At 39.2% G+C, this 16,632-nt stretch overlaps 1 protein-coding gene across 26 annotated transcripts; it reads right to left on the reverse strand.

Moving 5' to 3' along the window:
- Nucleotides 1-132: 132 nt before the first annotated feature.
- LOC108051827 lies at nucleotides 133-15,195 on the reverse strand. 26 transcript variants are annotated; one of them, XR_006417265.1, is made up of 17 exons: nucleotides 9,494-9,663; nucleotides 8,756-9,293; nucleotides 8,149-8,271; nucleotides 7,186-7,287; nucleotides 6,945-7,124; nucleotides 6,221-6,430; nucleotides 5,485-5,696; nucleotides 4,774-5,191; nucleotides 4,466-4,492; nucleotides 4,054-4,260; nucleotides 3,530-3,956; nucleotides 2,384-2,543; nucleotides 2,209-2,316; nucleotides 1,473-1,628; nucleotides 1,285-1,297; nucleotides 728-930; nucleotides 133-488 (listed from the first exon to the last, which is right to left on the reverse strand). XR_006417265.1 is itself a non-coding variant. In XM_044456548.1 (15 exons), the coding sequence occupies exons 2-15, from the start codon at nucleotides 9,236-9,238 to the stop codon at nucleotides 440-442; spliced, it is 2,607 nt and encodes an 868-aa protein (XP_044312483.1). In that variant the 5' UTR covers nucleotides 9,239-9,293; nucleotides 9,494-9,663; the 3' UTR covers nucleotides 133-439. The 26 variants fall into 26 exon arrangements, 6 of the variants coding, with proteins under 6 accessions (XP_044312483.1, XP_044312481.1, XP_044312480.1 ...); XR_006417313.1 differs by lacking the exon at nucleotides 9,494-9,663 and adding an exon at nucleotides 14,926-15,195 and having other exon boundaries at nucleotides 728-1,297; nucleotides 8,756-9,225; XR_006417307.1 differs by lacking the exon at nucleotides 9,494-9,663 and adding an exon at nucleotides 14,771-15,195 and having other exon boundaries at nucleotides 728-1,297; nucleotides 8,756-9,225.
- Nucleotides 15,196-16,632: the final 1,437 nt, after the last annotated feature.

A 16,632-nucleotide genomic window follows, 5' to 3' on the forward strand; every position in this document is an offset into this window, starting at 1 on the left:
TGTGCTAATTCTTCCCAATTTTAATATTTATAAATTTATACCTTTTGCACCTTAATTTGTTTCTTAGCCTTTAGTGTTTGTGCTCAAAGCTATGGTGTACACCCTTCACCCTTTATTTGGTTTAAAAAGAACTAGGGTTTTCTTTTCACTTTTATTTTGTACAATTATTATTCGTGTTTGTAAAAAATACAAAATATCAAAGGGCTCGAGCACGTTGACACGGAGAAATGGGTTAAAGACGAATCCAAAGAACTTATTGCACATGTGTATTGTGTTCGCGTGAGTGTATAAATAAATAACGTAATATATCGAGGATTTCCATAGCAGAAGAAGATTGTTCACACAGCTCCTCCGTCTAATGTAACTAGGGTATTATTTCGATTAAGGTTTCTCGGTTAGGGGCTGGATGGATCCGATGGGATTCTCGGGGATTCCCCCTTCACAGCTTCCGTATACTGCGGTCTGCCGCAGCCGAATTAAGTTTGGTTCTGTGAAAATAAGTTAAAAAAATAATTAGATCTGTTGAAGAAGGTGTTCCATTAAAAACAACAATAACAAACAAGCTTCAAATAGTTTCAGGCCGAATATTAACGAATAAACTGAACCTTTAAGAGAAATTTCATTAGTATCGATCGAATTGTGATCAAAATTGAAAGAGGGTGTTAATTTAGTACACAACACAGTGGAGCAGAACAAGAAACTTCATGCGATTGCGGTGGCAGCTTACCCCGCTCGAACCTCTTAAAACTTCAGCTGAACGAATCTAGAACCCTGGTTTTTTTTATCAAATCGAAGGAGGATTGTGTGTGTTCTTTAAAAATATTTGGCGTCAGAGTGACCCGCACATCGCTTGGGGGCATTTAAGAATGGTATTTTACTGGCTAAAGATGCTGGGATGTTCGGCAACATTTCTACTCCTCAGTGGCCATCCTGTGTCCATGTGGTGGGTGTTGTTTGGTCGGTGATTTTTGTATTTGGTGAGGGGTGCGATGAGAAAAGATCTCAAATTAGTGCCCAGAAAAAATATGCACGAAATGAAACAGCGTGGCCAAGCGAGGTGAAAGTGCGATTATCTTGGATGCTAGCGAAAGCCAAAAAACAAAGTACAATTTTCACTTCCGACGCCAATTTAGAGGAATAAGTAAATCAAAAATTGCTCTTGGTAAATATCAAACTGCATTTGGCGGACTCAAGACTTTTACAAAAGAATAAATATTCAGATAGTTGGGTTGGACACAAAATAAGGATTTAGTTAACTAGGTTCAGATCTCTCTCTGTGAGTACCGGAAATGACGTTCTGTTCGGGTGTGTGTGTGGGTGCGTTTTTGTGTGTGTTGTGTGTGTGGAAAGAGAAAAATTAAACGAAATTAATAAATTAGTATTGGGTATTGGCTAAGTTGGATTGCAGCTCCCTCAAAAAACAGAATTGGGAAGATGGTATCCAAAGCTGGCGGGCATGAACATGCACTTACAGTTCCATGGAGAGCACCGTGGGATTGGGACAAGCTTGGGGCGCCCGTATGTGGCACTGCTTGTGACAGATCAGCTGGCAGTCGCGGCACTCGTAGCCCTGTTTCCCGGGCCTCCGGGGGATGGACTTCATGCAGATGGAGCACTGAAGACCGCTTCTGGAATGACCCCGAAAATGTTGAGTTATTTAAGAATTTAAATTTGCCTTTAAGAGATTAAAATAGCCCTTAAATCGCCTTTGTTTTACAGGCAAGCATTAAAGTCATCAATAAAATCCTTGTTGATTGCTAAAGTTCTGATAACAAACAATTTTGTTATTTAGAAACTCTTTTGTTTTTAATTTATTTAAATGATATAAAAAGTAAAGTACAATATTTTTTTAGTGTTTCAACAATTAAAATGTGGATTTTACTTATGGCTTTGGCACTTTTTTTTTGGCACATTATCAGCAGTTTAAGACTACATAACTCCAGAAGTTCTACATTTCCTTACTTAATATACCATTGAAAACGAATGCCCTTTTAAAGTTTTATATTTACAATGTAATTATAATATAAAATAAGATGTATTTTTGCAAAAATAAATAATCTGATTTTTTGAAGTAAACGTGTTGTTACAATTATAGAAGTCGAATTATAGCTTTCTATATTTTTCAGGAGGTAATAAAGTTAAAGGTAACTTATTTAACTATTACTTTGTAGCACAGAAACATTAAGATTCGACAAATCTATAACTTACCCGCTCAAATGCTTGGCAATGAAGGTGTGATCGTTGTAGATGTGCAGCTTAGTGCCCTTGCGACGCCAGCGCGGTCTCTGGGCGATGGCCAAAGGCACAATAAAGTGGCTAAAAGGAATCATAACAACTAGGTCATTTGGGAGTGCAAGAATTCCTTTGTGTGATCATAACTCACCGCTTCACGCCATTCTCAATGGTCTCCAGCACCAAGGTGGAGGCCTCGTGCACATAGGTTTTATTGCTAGCCGATGAAAAGCCTGAGATGGCCGAGGATTCTGAAATTGAGGAGCGACGTGAGTGGTCGGTGATGGAGTGACCAATGCCCATGCGGGGTCCTGCGTTTTTTATTTTTAGTGTGTGTTTTTATATGGCAAGTTGAGAGTGGCAATTGTGGCACCCAAACCAAGCACCCGTTAAGACCCATCAAATCATATTTTGCATATATGGAAGTAAATAAAAGAAAAGAATACGGAAATAGTATGAGAAATAATTAAAATCATGTCGAATAAATGATTTATAAATGGGCCATTTGCGAACCGATGGTCAGAAGATCCAAAAGTAAAATACCAAAAACCAAAAACCAAAATAAAGCCAAATATTTACAAATTATTTCAAAATGTTCAACCGTGTTTGTGTTTTTGGTTGGAATAAGTGTTTGGTGTGCGTGTGTGGGAACCATGGAATACATACAGATTCGTGTTGTGGATCACAGTTCAGTTAGCAGTTGATAGGGAAAGTATTAAGGGAGAGAAGATAAAACAGACAACAGATATAGATACAGATACAGAAAGGATTACATAACACTAAAGGCCAAGCTGGAATACTTAAAAGTATAGGGAAAAAGCAATTTTCACAATATTAAAATTATTCATAAGATATGGTTAATGGAACGTAATGATTTGATTAAATTATAGTCCTGCTTCTAAAATATATTTTGAAAGCCAAATTTTGAAAGCTAAAGTTAAAACTACAAACATAATAAAAAGGTTGTTTTTAAAAGAATGTTTTTTAAATCCAAAATACTAGGATAATATTTGGATTAATGGTTTTTTCTCATAAGTCTACATTATTATTTTAGATCATACGTTTCTTAACTTATTAAAATTATTAATAAAATTGAAAGAAAAAAAGAAAAAAGCAATTAGTAAGTGGGATAAACAGTTGAAATGCCGTGATCTCGAATGAGATTTTAAATGTGATGAATGTTCCATTGCAGAGTTATTAACGGAATGCGGGAGTAGTCCAAAAAATGTGCGTTAAGCCGGGCTCAAATAGTTAAAACGTGGACACTGGCGGAGGATTGTGACTGGGTGGTAATTACCAAGTGAATTGCTTTTGGACAGAGTGGCACGATCGACAGATAATGAACGGGAAGAATCACCATTGAGGGTTCCGGTGGCTGTTCGAGGGAGTCCGGTGGCTGTTGCTGTATTCGAGTTGGTGGCTGATAGTGACTTATGACTGTTATTATTGGGCTGATCGGCCGAGAGGGTTCGTGTCTTGGAGCGGCTGAGCCGCTTCTTCAGGGTGCCAAAGAAATTACGTTTTTTGCTGCGCCCGCGGTCGTCGATCACGTCATGACCCTCTATTAATCCGGAGTGCTGTGCCAGCTGCTGGGCTCCTCCATTCCGAGGCAGACTATTATATCCGCCCGATCCGGCTCCATTGGTGTTGCCATTGCCATTGAGGCTGTAGTTGTTGTGATAACCACTGCCATTGGGCGATGAGGCTGCATTGGGTTGGCCAAACTGCAATTGATTCGAGAGGTATTAATATGGGTTCTTCTCCAGCTCCTAACCAAAACGCATGCCATGCCGAACAACTCCTTGAACTCAGTGTACTTACCTCCGCGGTGCTTTCCTCGTTGACGGTGCCGTTACCTGAATCGTTGAGGGTCTCGCCCAACTGGCTGGCCTTCTCCTCTTTAGCCTGCTCCAGCTCAAGCTCACCCTTGGCCTCGTTGGCTGCCCGCTCGAAGGCCTGAGCCACTGCCTGGTCCAATTCCGTCGCCGTTTCGGTCACCTCGATGTGACCCTCTTTGTTCACCTCGACCTGATCGGTTCGAGGATTTGGTTAAAGAAGCGCATTTGGGGAGTTAGGCAGAGCGAACAGAACGAGAAACATTTGGATATTAGCTTGGCTTAAATACTAGTTAGCCTACATGATTCTTAAACCATCATGAGGGCGGGATTAGAGACGCAGTAACTCAAATAACTCAAAATAACGATTGAAGATGACCAGGTTTTAGGGAGTTTACCTTAAATGCATTCGGGCTGCTCGAGTTCTGGGCGGGATCAGAGACGGGAATGAAATGAAATAAAGGAAAAGAGAAAAAAAATAAATTTAAAATGGATAGAAGGGGAAACAAGAGGATACGAAATGTATGGAACCTCAATAGCCAATGAGACCACGGTTGTAGAAAAGAAACATTATTTCAAAATAAAAATAGGAATGAATCTGGGCTTTTCCAGAAAGCTTAGAAGAGATTTCTACGACCACCGAGAATGTATATTATAATTGTTTCTCCCGACAATTGTGGCTAATTTGACAAAAAAAAAAACTCACTCGCTGCACGCTGTGGATGATCAAGGTGCTCTTGCTGGGCTGTCCGCCACTTCCGCTGCTCGAGAGCGCTCCATCCTGCAGAGCTCTTACGGCTGCATCCGCCAGATCCGCTCCATTCCGGATATGCTCGTTGATGGCCGGCGTGCTGAGACGAAGAGCCTCCTTCAGGCGCTGGGGACGTGTGCCCGCCGGTATCTCGGCACCCTCGATGAACACAAAGTCCACGGTGATGGCCCCCGATACGGGCTGAGTCTCATAGGGGCGTGGCTGCAACTGCAGCAGCTGAGTGGAGGCGGGTCCCACGGCCAGCTCATCGATTCCAACCAGGCCAAGACCCAGGAACTTGGGCGGATCGGAGGCAATCACCGGATGGTCGTACACCTCGAACAGGATCTCGGCAGATTGGGGGGAGAGTTCACTACATTGAGTAAGAAAATAGAAATCATTACTTTATCTGTTGAACAAGAAAATAGGCTTTTAGTTATGGAGCTGAAAGCCATTTGCACTCTCTGATTAGTTCTATAAATAGTTATGATTGCATTATTTGTTAGTTTTTTCAAGCCACTATCAGTCATGACTAGTTTAATTTTTGTCTGCTCATCGAAAAACAATAACAATAAAAGCACATGAACTGGTGGAATCTAAATACTTTTCAACTTGCGGCCAAATGTTATTACAAATCTTGTGTTTTCAATAATGTAGATCACTTACAAGAGGAAGTGCTCATCCCAGTAGGGTTTGATGCCGCGCTGGGTGCCCGTCTGGTTCTTCTGGGCAGGCTCGTCCATCTCGATGACCACATAGGGATCGTGGGCGTCCCTGATTCCCTCGCCCTTGACGATCTTCACCAGCAGGCGCCGGCCGGAAACCATGTGCTGGGAGTCCCTCAAGCCCACGCCGCCCATGTGGTGCTCCATGTTGTGCTGTGTGGGATGTAGGAGGACAACATGCAATGAGTGAGTGCAGCGAGAGACACAGAAAATAGAGAGTTCTGGAGAAGGGTTCTGAGAGTGATCAAAAGACGCGATTTTGGGTCTTATGAAATTCGCCTTTAATTAGGAACTATTGTAATGCGTGACAGACACTAGAAATTGTAATAATATTGAAAGTATTGGTTGCCCTGAAAAGAGAGAGCGCAAAAGAGAGTTCTTTTTACTTTCAAGGATCAATGGAGAAACAAAACGAATTCTCAACGAAAACATGGGAAATGTGATGTAGATTTCTGAACTGAGAGATAGAGAAAAGGCGAATTCCATAAACACTGAGGAGGACGAGAGCAATGAGAAGTGTCTGTTTGTTTTTTGGGTGACAACACTGTACAGAGAGTCTCAAATCGAGTTCTGTGTGCGATGACGAGTGTACAAGGACACAGGAATACGGAGAACAAGAAACATAACACAGCCACGGATTCAGGAGCTGGCATCTTCTCACTGCTCCCGACGCTCACCGCCAGCGAGTCATAGTGGACGGGATAGATTACGGGCAGGTCCAGGGGCTCCACCTCGGCCCTGGGGCAGGTGGAGTAGATGGAGAAGTCCACCGGATAGGCGGTGTCGCGCAGAGCCGTCGTCAGGATGTCGCTGATCACCGTCTGCAACTGCTGTTCGTCCTGGTCCATCGCCTTGATGGCGCCCACGCTGTTCATCGCGATGCGAACCTTAAAAAATGTAGGAACATGATTATTCGAGCTGGTTCTAGGTCTATGTTTGCAGTCAGAATAATAGCACTGTACTTTAACCTATATGTGTTTTCGTTTTATAATTTTTAGAAAGTAAATTTAAAAGGTCACAAATAAATCCGGTCTTCATTTACTTTATCTAATAAATAATCCCTGCTGTCAAGTCATAATATTTAAGTTTTTAGAAGTACAAATAATTAGCATTTATCAATTTTAGTATACTATAAAATTTAAATAATATGATATTATTTACTATAATAAATTTTCCATAATAAATATTAAAGTTTTACATTACAATGTTTTTATAACTGGAAATAAAATCATAAAAATTTATTGATTCAAAGGATTAGGAATGATTAAAAGGTGACGTCCACATTGAACATATTTGAACAGGTGAATACGAACCTAAAGTGAAAGCCTTTGTCTCTACAAATTCTCACAACTTTTAAATTAATATGCTATTATTTCTTTCAAAGTTAAACCATTTACTCACATCGGGATAGCCCTCGACTCGCATTTCACCCTTGAGGGTGTTGTAGTTCATGGGAATGGACATGCGGGCGCGGAACCTAGACACGGTGACCTTGTAGTGGGAGGTCTCCACCTTGCCCGCCTTCTGGCGGAAGGTCTTCACCTGCAGCACCGGCATGGCATCGCAGTCAAAGGTGATAAGCTATGGCATAGGAATTGTCCGTAATTAAAGTTCTGACCGATAACGAATTGATTTAACTCACCATATCAGCGGGATTGTTCTCATCGCAATTACAGAATATATTATTTAATCCGGGGGCAGGACTGTCGGGCAGCACTCGAACCACTTCCACGGCCACTCCATGCTGCCAAAGGGAAAGAATATATATTAACTTGTTGACCGACCAGCCGACCAGCTGTGCTCCTTTCCATCTCTGGATTTATTATTCGCGCATTACGTAATTCAGCAGCGTGCGTTTTTGGGGCTACGACTCAGAGACGGGATAATGACTAACGACAGAATTCTGACCTTGGCCTACGGACTGGCTCCGATCACGTAAAAGGCGATACAAAAACGAAACAGAGGAAAACAAGCAAGGCTTAAGTCGCTTGCTTCGATTGTTGGGTACCCTCTAACAAGATGAAATACCAATAACACTTTTTTTTAGATTGTAATAAACTAAATAGCTACAAAATTTGACTGATTTTACGGGTAATAATTTAAAACAAAATATATACATATGTATTTAAAGAAAACTATATTTCTGATTTTGTAGTATGTATTCATAAATTATTTTTCACTTCAAAATATATAATATTTGTCAAAGTAAATAAAATATTATCCTATATATGTACATCCAAGCCTCCATTAGTTTTATGAGGGTCAAACACTAAAATCTGTCACAAACATATCAATAAACACTATAAACTCTTTAACACAACGTCTACACGGTATAGAACAAACTGAAAACAAAACGCGTTTCGACATCAGTTACGGCTGAGCGAGTTCCCAGTTCGCCAGACCGCTGGAGAATGAGAAAGAGTTGGAAGCCAAGCAGCTGAACATCGATTTCAAGTTGAATGTCGTGGCGGGCCAAGAACAAAGGTTAATGCCCGGCCAATAAAGACCAAGTCAGGCTCAGCCATGACATCAGAGTCCGGGCCTGAATGATGTCAATGCTGCGAGCTGTCTGATGTCATTTAACCATCCTCTGAATAAGACTCACCTCCTCCACGGACTTGCGCAGCGTGTCGTTGATGGCAATCACCCAGGACATGAGCAGCTCGTTGACGATGACCAGGTCGCTATAAAGCCAGCGGAAAACCTGGCTGGTCCAGGTGACGGAACTCTAAAGGATTACAATTGTTAGAAAGAATTCAGAGCAAAGAAGACCTTTTCAGATCAGTTGGAACAGTTGACTCAATACTGTAAAAATATTTTAACTTAATTTATGTGTAAATTTGTAAATTGTTTTATTCTAATTATAAATCAATAATATTATTAAAATTGTGAAAATTAATGGAATACGTTAATTATCTCATATTAAAGTTATTCAATTTAAAAATCTTAAGACATTTACTATTCAAGCTAAAAATGATACTTAAATAAATGCTATTATAAAAATGGGAAAACAAATTTTTAATTTAATTGTATAATAAACAATCTTTTGAATGCTAAAACCATAAACATTTTTTTTAAAGATATGGATATGGAGGATATGACGAATATAATTTACTCTAAAGAAGTTATTTTTCAGAGCTTACTGATAGCTCTGTGTTGCATATTACCAACCAACTGACCTATATTAGAACATTAATATTATAAAGTCTTACCGTTTCTGGACCCACGACATTGGACGGCGGTGGGACATAGCGCTTCTTGCGGTTCTCTGGTCCAGTGGAACTCTGACGAACCACCCGGCGACGTGGACCGCCAGCGGCTGCACCAGCAGCGTTTAAGGGCGAGGCTGACGAGCGTCCACGACCTCCTGATCCGCCGGTGAGGGGCTTGGATAAATCGTCCACCTTGCTCTTGGTGGCCAGCAGATCACGCGGCTCCGATAGACGCTTCTCCGTCTTGCCGGCGGTGGATGAGGGCGATCCGGATGTGGGGGCCACACTCGTCTGACGACTGTTGGCCGCACTGGCCGTTTTGTCCTTGTTGAGATACTTGTGGTAGAGCAGCTTGATCAGCCAGACGGAGAAGAGGGCCAAAACGGCCCACAGGAAAATGAAGATGGCCAGTGAGTCCATTGTTAAGTCACCAAGTCCCTCGAACGAACAGATATAGTCATCGATTTGATCTGCTAGATCCATTGTTTAGTTCCAGGGTGAGTTAATCCCACAGATCGTCGTCATCGTCGTTGTCGTTCTGCGGGAATAGAGTCTTTTATTGGGTGTTTCTCACTTGGCAAGTGAATCTCCGAGATGGGATGAGGCGAGAGGATTTTGTGTATCGGGGCAGCCATGAAAGATCTGCCTCCCCCTGTTGCTCCCCATTCTCATCGCTATCTAATTATAGAACTTTTCTTTTGGGAAAATATGAAACGTTGGAAAAATCTGGCCACTCACAAAAGCACACAGTCCAGAGGAAGTTTACAAAATATATTCGCTTAACTATTTGAAGTTTAACTTGTTTATATTATTTTAAATATTTTTTAGTATAAATAAATAATTGAAATAAAAATCGAAATCTTAGAAAACGGAACTAAACCGAACCGAACAGAAACAGAACTCAACTGAAATGAACTGCTCGTACTCGAATCGGACCGAATCGGATGGTATCTTATGGGATCTGGGCTCTCCGAGGCGAGAGATGTTCTCAGATGCTAAAGTATCTGTATCCGACAGTATGTATCCGAGCGGAAGACACTGCGCCGGCGTCTGCAGTTCGTGTCAGAGATGTGAACACTTGTTTTCCATTTTGTTCGTGACTCCAACTATTTTATTCTTCTGGCATTTTTCTGGCCTACACCATTGACGTCATAGTTTTTGGGGTCACGATAAAGAAGGAAAAGAAATGACGTAAGGCTGACTGCAGAGGAGCCACACACTTTTTACGACTTCATCTCATTGTTTATAATATGTTTGTTCTGCTTTTATTTTTAGATCTTTCGTTGTTTGTTTTTTTTTCGCTTTTGATGCTTATGTTTCACAGATTTATTAGAAACTAGTCGAGAGAATTGGCATTCAACAATACGGCCGGGGGAAAATAGAAATTGTTTTCGTTTCAATCCCCTTGGCACTTGTTGCAGTTAATATTTGAACATTGTGCGGTAAGTGCCCTCGCCCCATTCATTGCTGAATTTTCGCGAAAACGCTTTGCGCATTTTCGGCAATAGAAAAACAATAACAAAAGCGCTATTATGCTGCCGATTATCTGTTTTATATCAATTGGAGCTCTGTTATTTTTGCTTTTTTGCTATCTGCACGCACGCCATATAGGCACTGGAAAAAATTATTATCATGTCTTCCAGCTTATATAGGATCAGTACTTATAATGTGTACTTTTTTGATCATCTTGCCGATCCTATCAGGTTTAATTGGAAAATACACAATTCAGAGCACGTCTCAATTTCCTAATTAACAATCACAATCTATTTAATCAAAATTTCGTTCTCTGTGCCCGTCGCAGTCTTCGCCTTTCTGCGCCACTGATTTCCCGCTTGCCTTTTCTGCTTTTCCACTCTCCAAGCGAGTACAAAACACTTTTCGAGCATTCTCAGCCACTGGCTCGTCTATTGACCCCTCGCCATTAAGTGGGCACAAAGGGCGATGCGGAGGGGCGCGAAAATGGGGGGAGGGGCAAGTGAGAGGGCGATTACGAGAGCAACAAGTACTCGCGGGTATTTTTAACCATTGGCAAGTGTACGAATCGTTTGGGAAAATGCCGTCTGCCACGCCTCTTTTGAAAGGCAGCAGCCTTAGTACACATGTTCCCATCGCCCCTGATTGACAGTGATCTGCGATCTAACGGGCGTGTGGGAAAAGTGTCCCCATCTTCAGGAAAAACTCCTCGAATGCCAAGAATTAAAAATTACCATGTAATTAGCATGACAGAGGCTACAGAAAAATAGAGATTATTCAAGATTAATATCATTATTTTTAATTGATAACCCTACATACATTCTTAAAAATACTTAAATTGGATCATATAAGAAACACAATTTTTTTAACAAAACATCTATAATAATGATCTCCTGATCTTAAACAAAAAATGTAATGTATATTAATTAATTACGAAATGTACAAACTAAAATATAAATAAAATATTATAAAAAACTAGACAGTTTAAAATCTAATTCCCCTTTATCAAAACAAATTGGCCGAATTATGTTCAAAATTTTTCGGAAAAAAAAAGTTTGTTTATAAATGTTACTAGTTTTGTATGAAATAAACTCAATTCTTTAGCTCTATATTGTCATTAAGATATGAATGATAATATTATATAGCAATGTTCAAGATGATTAAATTTCATCATGTGATAGCCATAACATCATCACTCATTTTGAAATAGTAAACAAAAATTAGTTAGGTTAAATTATCATAATCAATTATTATTTTTTTAAATCAAATATTTTTTAAGACATAATTATAGTTTATAAGAGCTTTTAATAAAAACTAAGCCTGCATATAAAGCATTTTTCCCCGTGTAACTAAAAAGTTCTGCAGAATGTATGTGGTAATAGTTTATATTCCCAGCAGAGCCGCTGGGCCTGGCTAATTAATGCCAACCTTTGCGGCACATGCAAACTATTGGCCAACCGACTTCGGACGGCCCGCTTCCCAAGCTCGAATTTAATGAGCTTGGGCAACGGCAACAGGTTGCCAGTACTTCCGTTTTAATTGCCACCTCCAAGGGGTCAGAGGTTGCAAGTTGAATGCCCCCGCCTTCCGAGGAGAAAGCCTCAAGAAATTGCGTCACCTGTTAGATATTCTTTATAGACTTTTTTTTAGGTATAAGTACTCTTCGCAAGGTATTCCATGTGCAAACATTTTGAAATGCACACAAGGTGCGCATTGCTAATCACATTCAAATGCGAATAAATATTGAAAATGATTTCCGTTACCACGACAGAGCTAAAAATAGAGATTGGGTAATCCAATCCATGCCGATCTGTTCCAATCGGTTCGTAAGCCAACGATCGGTATAAAGCAAACCACAGGTCTGAAGGTCGCCAAAAACAGATGGAGCATTCCAAAAAATGGGTGAGACAGTGTACTCACACTTGAGTCACCTTATCTTATCACTGTCTTTGCATTTATCGCTTTTAATTGCTATTAATGAATGGGTATTATGACTCGATATGGATCTTGGCACTTGGTCATATAAGCTAAGAATTAGACAGCAACAGGCTATCTTGCTTGCTCCCTTAATGGGTCAATAAAATATGTCAAATGACGACACCTCCAACAGTTGGAAGCACCGTCAAATGATGAAGTCATTTCAGTAAATATTCTTAGCTCTACACACATTCAAATTGATAAGGCGTTGTTTAGGATCTGTGGCACTCAAAACAAACCGTAAATCATAAATTAAGGTTCTGAGAGCTAATTACGTTATTTAAAGTATATTATTTTTAATTGATTTGTGGACTATTTTACAGTTGATATTGAAATAAATCCATTGTTAAAGAATTTTAGTTATATATTGCCTTTGTTTTGATTATAAAATAAAGTTAGCATGGTCTTTTTTGATACTGGGAACAACCATTTTTTTTTGGTGCACAGCTGCCGACAATAAAGCTCTAATCAGTCTAATGCATAGAGAGCCTCAAATTAAATTGCATTTTTATTTAGCCCGATTAATCTATTACCCTATAGCAGCGATATCGACAATGACTGAACTTCGTCTTGTTTGCCATTTCAAAGTGTCAAGGCTGAGCTATATTTAGAAATACGAAAGGAAATAGCAAACGAGCGCAGACAGGGCGTATGTTAGATTTGCAGCTAATGTCATTAAGCATACGCAGGTTGACCCAAAGTTCCATCAACACGCAACTGAGACCACGTCAGAGGTCAAAAGGGAAAGGGGCCGTTACGTGTTTAACTTTTGTGCGAGACAAAGTTCACCTCAAACAACAGGAGAAACAGCAGTAAAACAATTTTACACAACTCACAGACAACGACGACCAGTCGGAGAGTTTGGGGCCTTTCGACTTTGGCCCGTTCGAAAACTCGTTTATCGATTGGCACTGGTCCCGAGAACCCATCGATTTTAGCTGTGTGAAAATGGGGTCTAGGCAGCCGAAAGCCTTACGCATCCCGCCCAAGGAAAGTTCCTGCCCCCTGCTTATTGATTTTTACCGAGGGTTCCATTCCTTATCTCCCTTTAATTGGCCTGCAAATATACTCGCCAGTCAGTTTGGTCGGCCTCTGTTTACCCTCGTTTGGCTTAAGGGTATTTGAACCCCGGGCCAATTGTTTTGACCACGCGTGAGGACCCTAGGAAAGGCCAGAGTTGCCAGGGAAACGCTTAATAATTTAGGACCTTCGCATTGATTTGTCAACGCGCTGCGGGGCAAACAAAATCTCGGAAGAATCGTAAAAAGTGTTCACAGTTCATAGCTCACTGTTTGTTTACTCTAATCATTTTGTTACTTTCTCATCAAAGCTTATTTTCAGAGGGAAAGCTTTGACCGGCAAAGGATGCGTTATAAGAGAGGAAAATGTAAGGAGAAAATAGGAAAATGTAAGGAGAGAAGAATAAAAAGAGAGAGGAGTGCGAAAGAGGGGTTGGAAAATGCAGCCGTCACATAAACAAAAAAAATATGGATAAATGTCTTTTAAATTTAAATTTTCGAAACATTTTTGCGTGTGCGTATTTTAGTTTGTATTATTTTTTCTAATTTATTTTGTCTATATTTATATTTTTTAACGCCAGATTTATTATAAGCAAGCATTGCATAATTCTTTATTATTTTCCATGCAATATCAATATCACAAGAACATTTTTTTTTAACTTTTTAAAATAAAAGTAATCTCAAAATAAAAATAGTAATAATTATATTATTTTATTGTCTATTAACTTTTGCAATTTTTTCTTAGTGCAGAATTTTCCTTTGCCTAGTTTTCGTGGCTTTCGCCAGCGTCAACAGCCTGTGACACAGTTTCCACATTTTGGGGTGGCTGCTAAGGGTGGAAAGAGATACTAAACTAAAAACAAGGGTTGGAGATGCCAAGCACGCTATTTTCCCCCTATCGCGCAGAGGATCGCCGGAACGTCTTTATAGACCCATTAGGAACACACCCAAAAAGTAACAACCAAGCCCAGAACTAGGCAAAACCCCAAGTCCTAAAGGGAATGTGGGATAAAATGAGGCGGATTTTGGGATACTGATTGTTTCACTTACCGTTTCATACAACGCAATTCGGAGATATAATTTGGTTATCCACAGGATGAGTGGTGTAATTTTTGTGGTTCGTGAAAATAAAAATAGATTGCGTTATTTAGAGTGAATTCACAACCGTAACCGCAATTTGCTCGTGTTATTTTTGTAGCCCTGTTTTTGCAACTTTTCGTCCGAAATTGGCTTAGTTTTCAGGTGTTCAGGTGTTAGGAAAAATTTAAAAAAGAAAATGCCCCGTGATTGATTAGTGACAAGAAGCGTATAAACCTTGGAATTTCTTAAGGTATTTATGTGTGTGGTAGGCACGTGAGCTAGGTGGCCAAAAAAAAAACAGTTTCAATAACTTCCAGAGCCAGAAATTTAGGGCCCAACCATTTCTCTGTGCAAAATGCAAATCAATGTAGGAGTGGGATGGGGAGAGGGTGGTGTCGGGAGGAAAAGCTTGGCACACATAGTAAACAATTTGTATTTTCTCTGTATTTTAATGTAGTCTACTCACACGGTTGACCGAATTTTAAAGGCCACGTTAACAATTAATGTTCCTATGAATTTCGATTTAATGCCAAAAAAATCAACCAAAACGTTGCCGATTATTCTCTTCTTAAAAATAATGCCGTTCCGTATTGAATTTCTTAATATTTTTGAACCATTTACCGGGCTTCTTCTTTTCGTTTCGCTAAAGCGAGACAGAAGAAAGTCGTGTTTTTCTTGCGATGATGAAATTCCTTCGTTTGTTATTATTCTTCTCTTTTTATGTTTTTATCACTTTATTCGTTGCGAAGATGACGATAAAGGGCGGTGAGAAAAAAAGGGAAGCGAGGCAATGCGAGTAGACGTGTGAAGAATTTTACAAACTTCCGTAAAATTAACTAAAAGTGGGAGATACAATGTAGCATTTGTTGAATTCGGCATTTAAATCACAACAACAAATATTAAATAACTTAAAATATTAAAGATTTGGAAAATATTGTTCTATATAAACTAATAAACTAATTTTTGCCAATATAATTTGAAAATTATATTAAAGTTATTAATCACTTTTTCTTTTTTTTAAATGTTTTATTAAAGTTTTAAAGAATTTAAATTGCTAAGTCCAATTAATTTAAATATAAATGGATTGAATCCTTTTAAGTCAATACAAAAATTTGTTGAATCTTTGAAGCCACTCAAGTTACAAAAGATACAATCGAGTTATTCAAGTTCGACTGTATTCAAAAAACTTCAATGTCGTGGGTTGCTTCCGCCTGGCTTTAAACGTTTTTTTGTTTTTGTTATTTTAATGCGATAAGAAATCGAAACACTCAAAATATGTATATTATTCGCTTTTGTTTGGTTTACACTGTAGCATAAGAATTTGATTTTTCTAGTTTTCACTGCCACGTTACTGGGCCACACATTCTATTTAGTAGCTGTCTATTCAAACTTGGCCAACATAAAATTTTTCCCAACCGCAACAACAACTACATATAACCACAGAAGAGAATCGGAGAGAGCCAAACAATCAGCTGTTTGCAGCATCAATGAGGAACGCTCTTTTGGGTACCATTTAATTTCGATTTAAGTTCGGCATTTCAATAAATTTATTTTCTGTAAAACAAGCACACACATACACTCGCACTCGCAGGTTATATGTTAAATTGTATTTCTGCAATGCTTTTTAAATATTTTGCTGTGGTACAACAAATATTTTTGCGGTTTGTTGCCAAATTTCCCATACACATCCATACACACGCGCGCACACTTAACGACTTTGCTTTCGTTTCTTTCTTTTGTTTTTTTTTCTTTGATGGGCACTAGAACAATAAGAAATGTTGCCGCTATTTAACTTGTTCATCCGCGAAACGAACACCAACCTTACTCGTTGAGTTTCAAAGAGAGAATGCTAGAGTGCCGAAAACCGCCCGCCAAAGCTTGAGAACAGAGTTGCCAGCTATTCACACAAATGGGCTTTTAGCGGGAAAAAGCTATTTTTGAACTACGAAATATATCGAAATTTGGGGAATATGTTTTTTTTTTTAAGTTAACACAATAATAAACAAATTATAGCTTATCTAAAAAAAATGGGAAATGTAGTTCAATTTCACTGAATAAGTTAGTTGTTAAATGCGATCAATAATGCATTAACAGAGAGAAGAGCCGATTTCGGCCTCACTATTTGGGAAGAAAGCCGAGCTTTAATATCGATAGCAACTGTTATGAAAAATATGTTGGTGTTTAGGAACTAACATAATTTAAGTAACAGAGCGCTGTACCGATTAAAAATTCAGCTTTCGTATATTTTTCAAAGTTATATCCCGAAACTTTGAAAAATTTATAGTTTTTGATATCGCGAAATTGAACAAGCTTAGGAAGTAAATATGC

Source organism: Drosophila rhopaloa, unplaced genomic scaffold (assembly GCF_018152115.1).
Source record: "Drosophila rhopaloa isolate 14029-0021.01 unplaced genomic scaffold, ASM1815211v1 contig_115, whole genome shotgun sequence".
In the NCBI taxonomy this organism is placed as follows: Eukaryota; Metazoa; Arthropoda; class Insecta; order Diptera; family Drosophilidae; genus Drosophila; species Drosophila rhopaloa.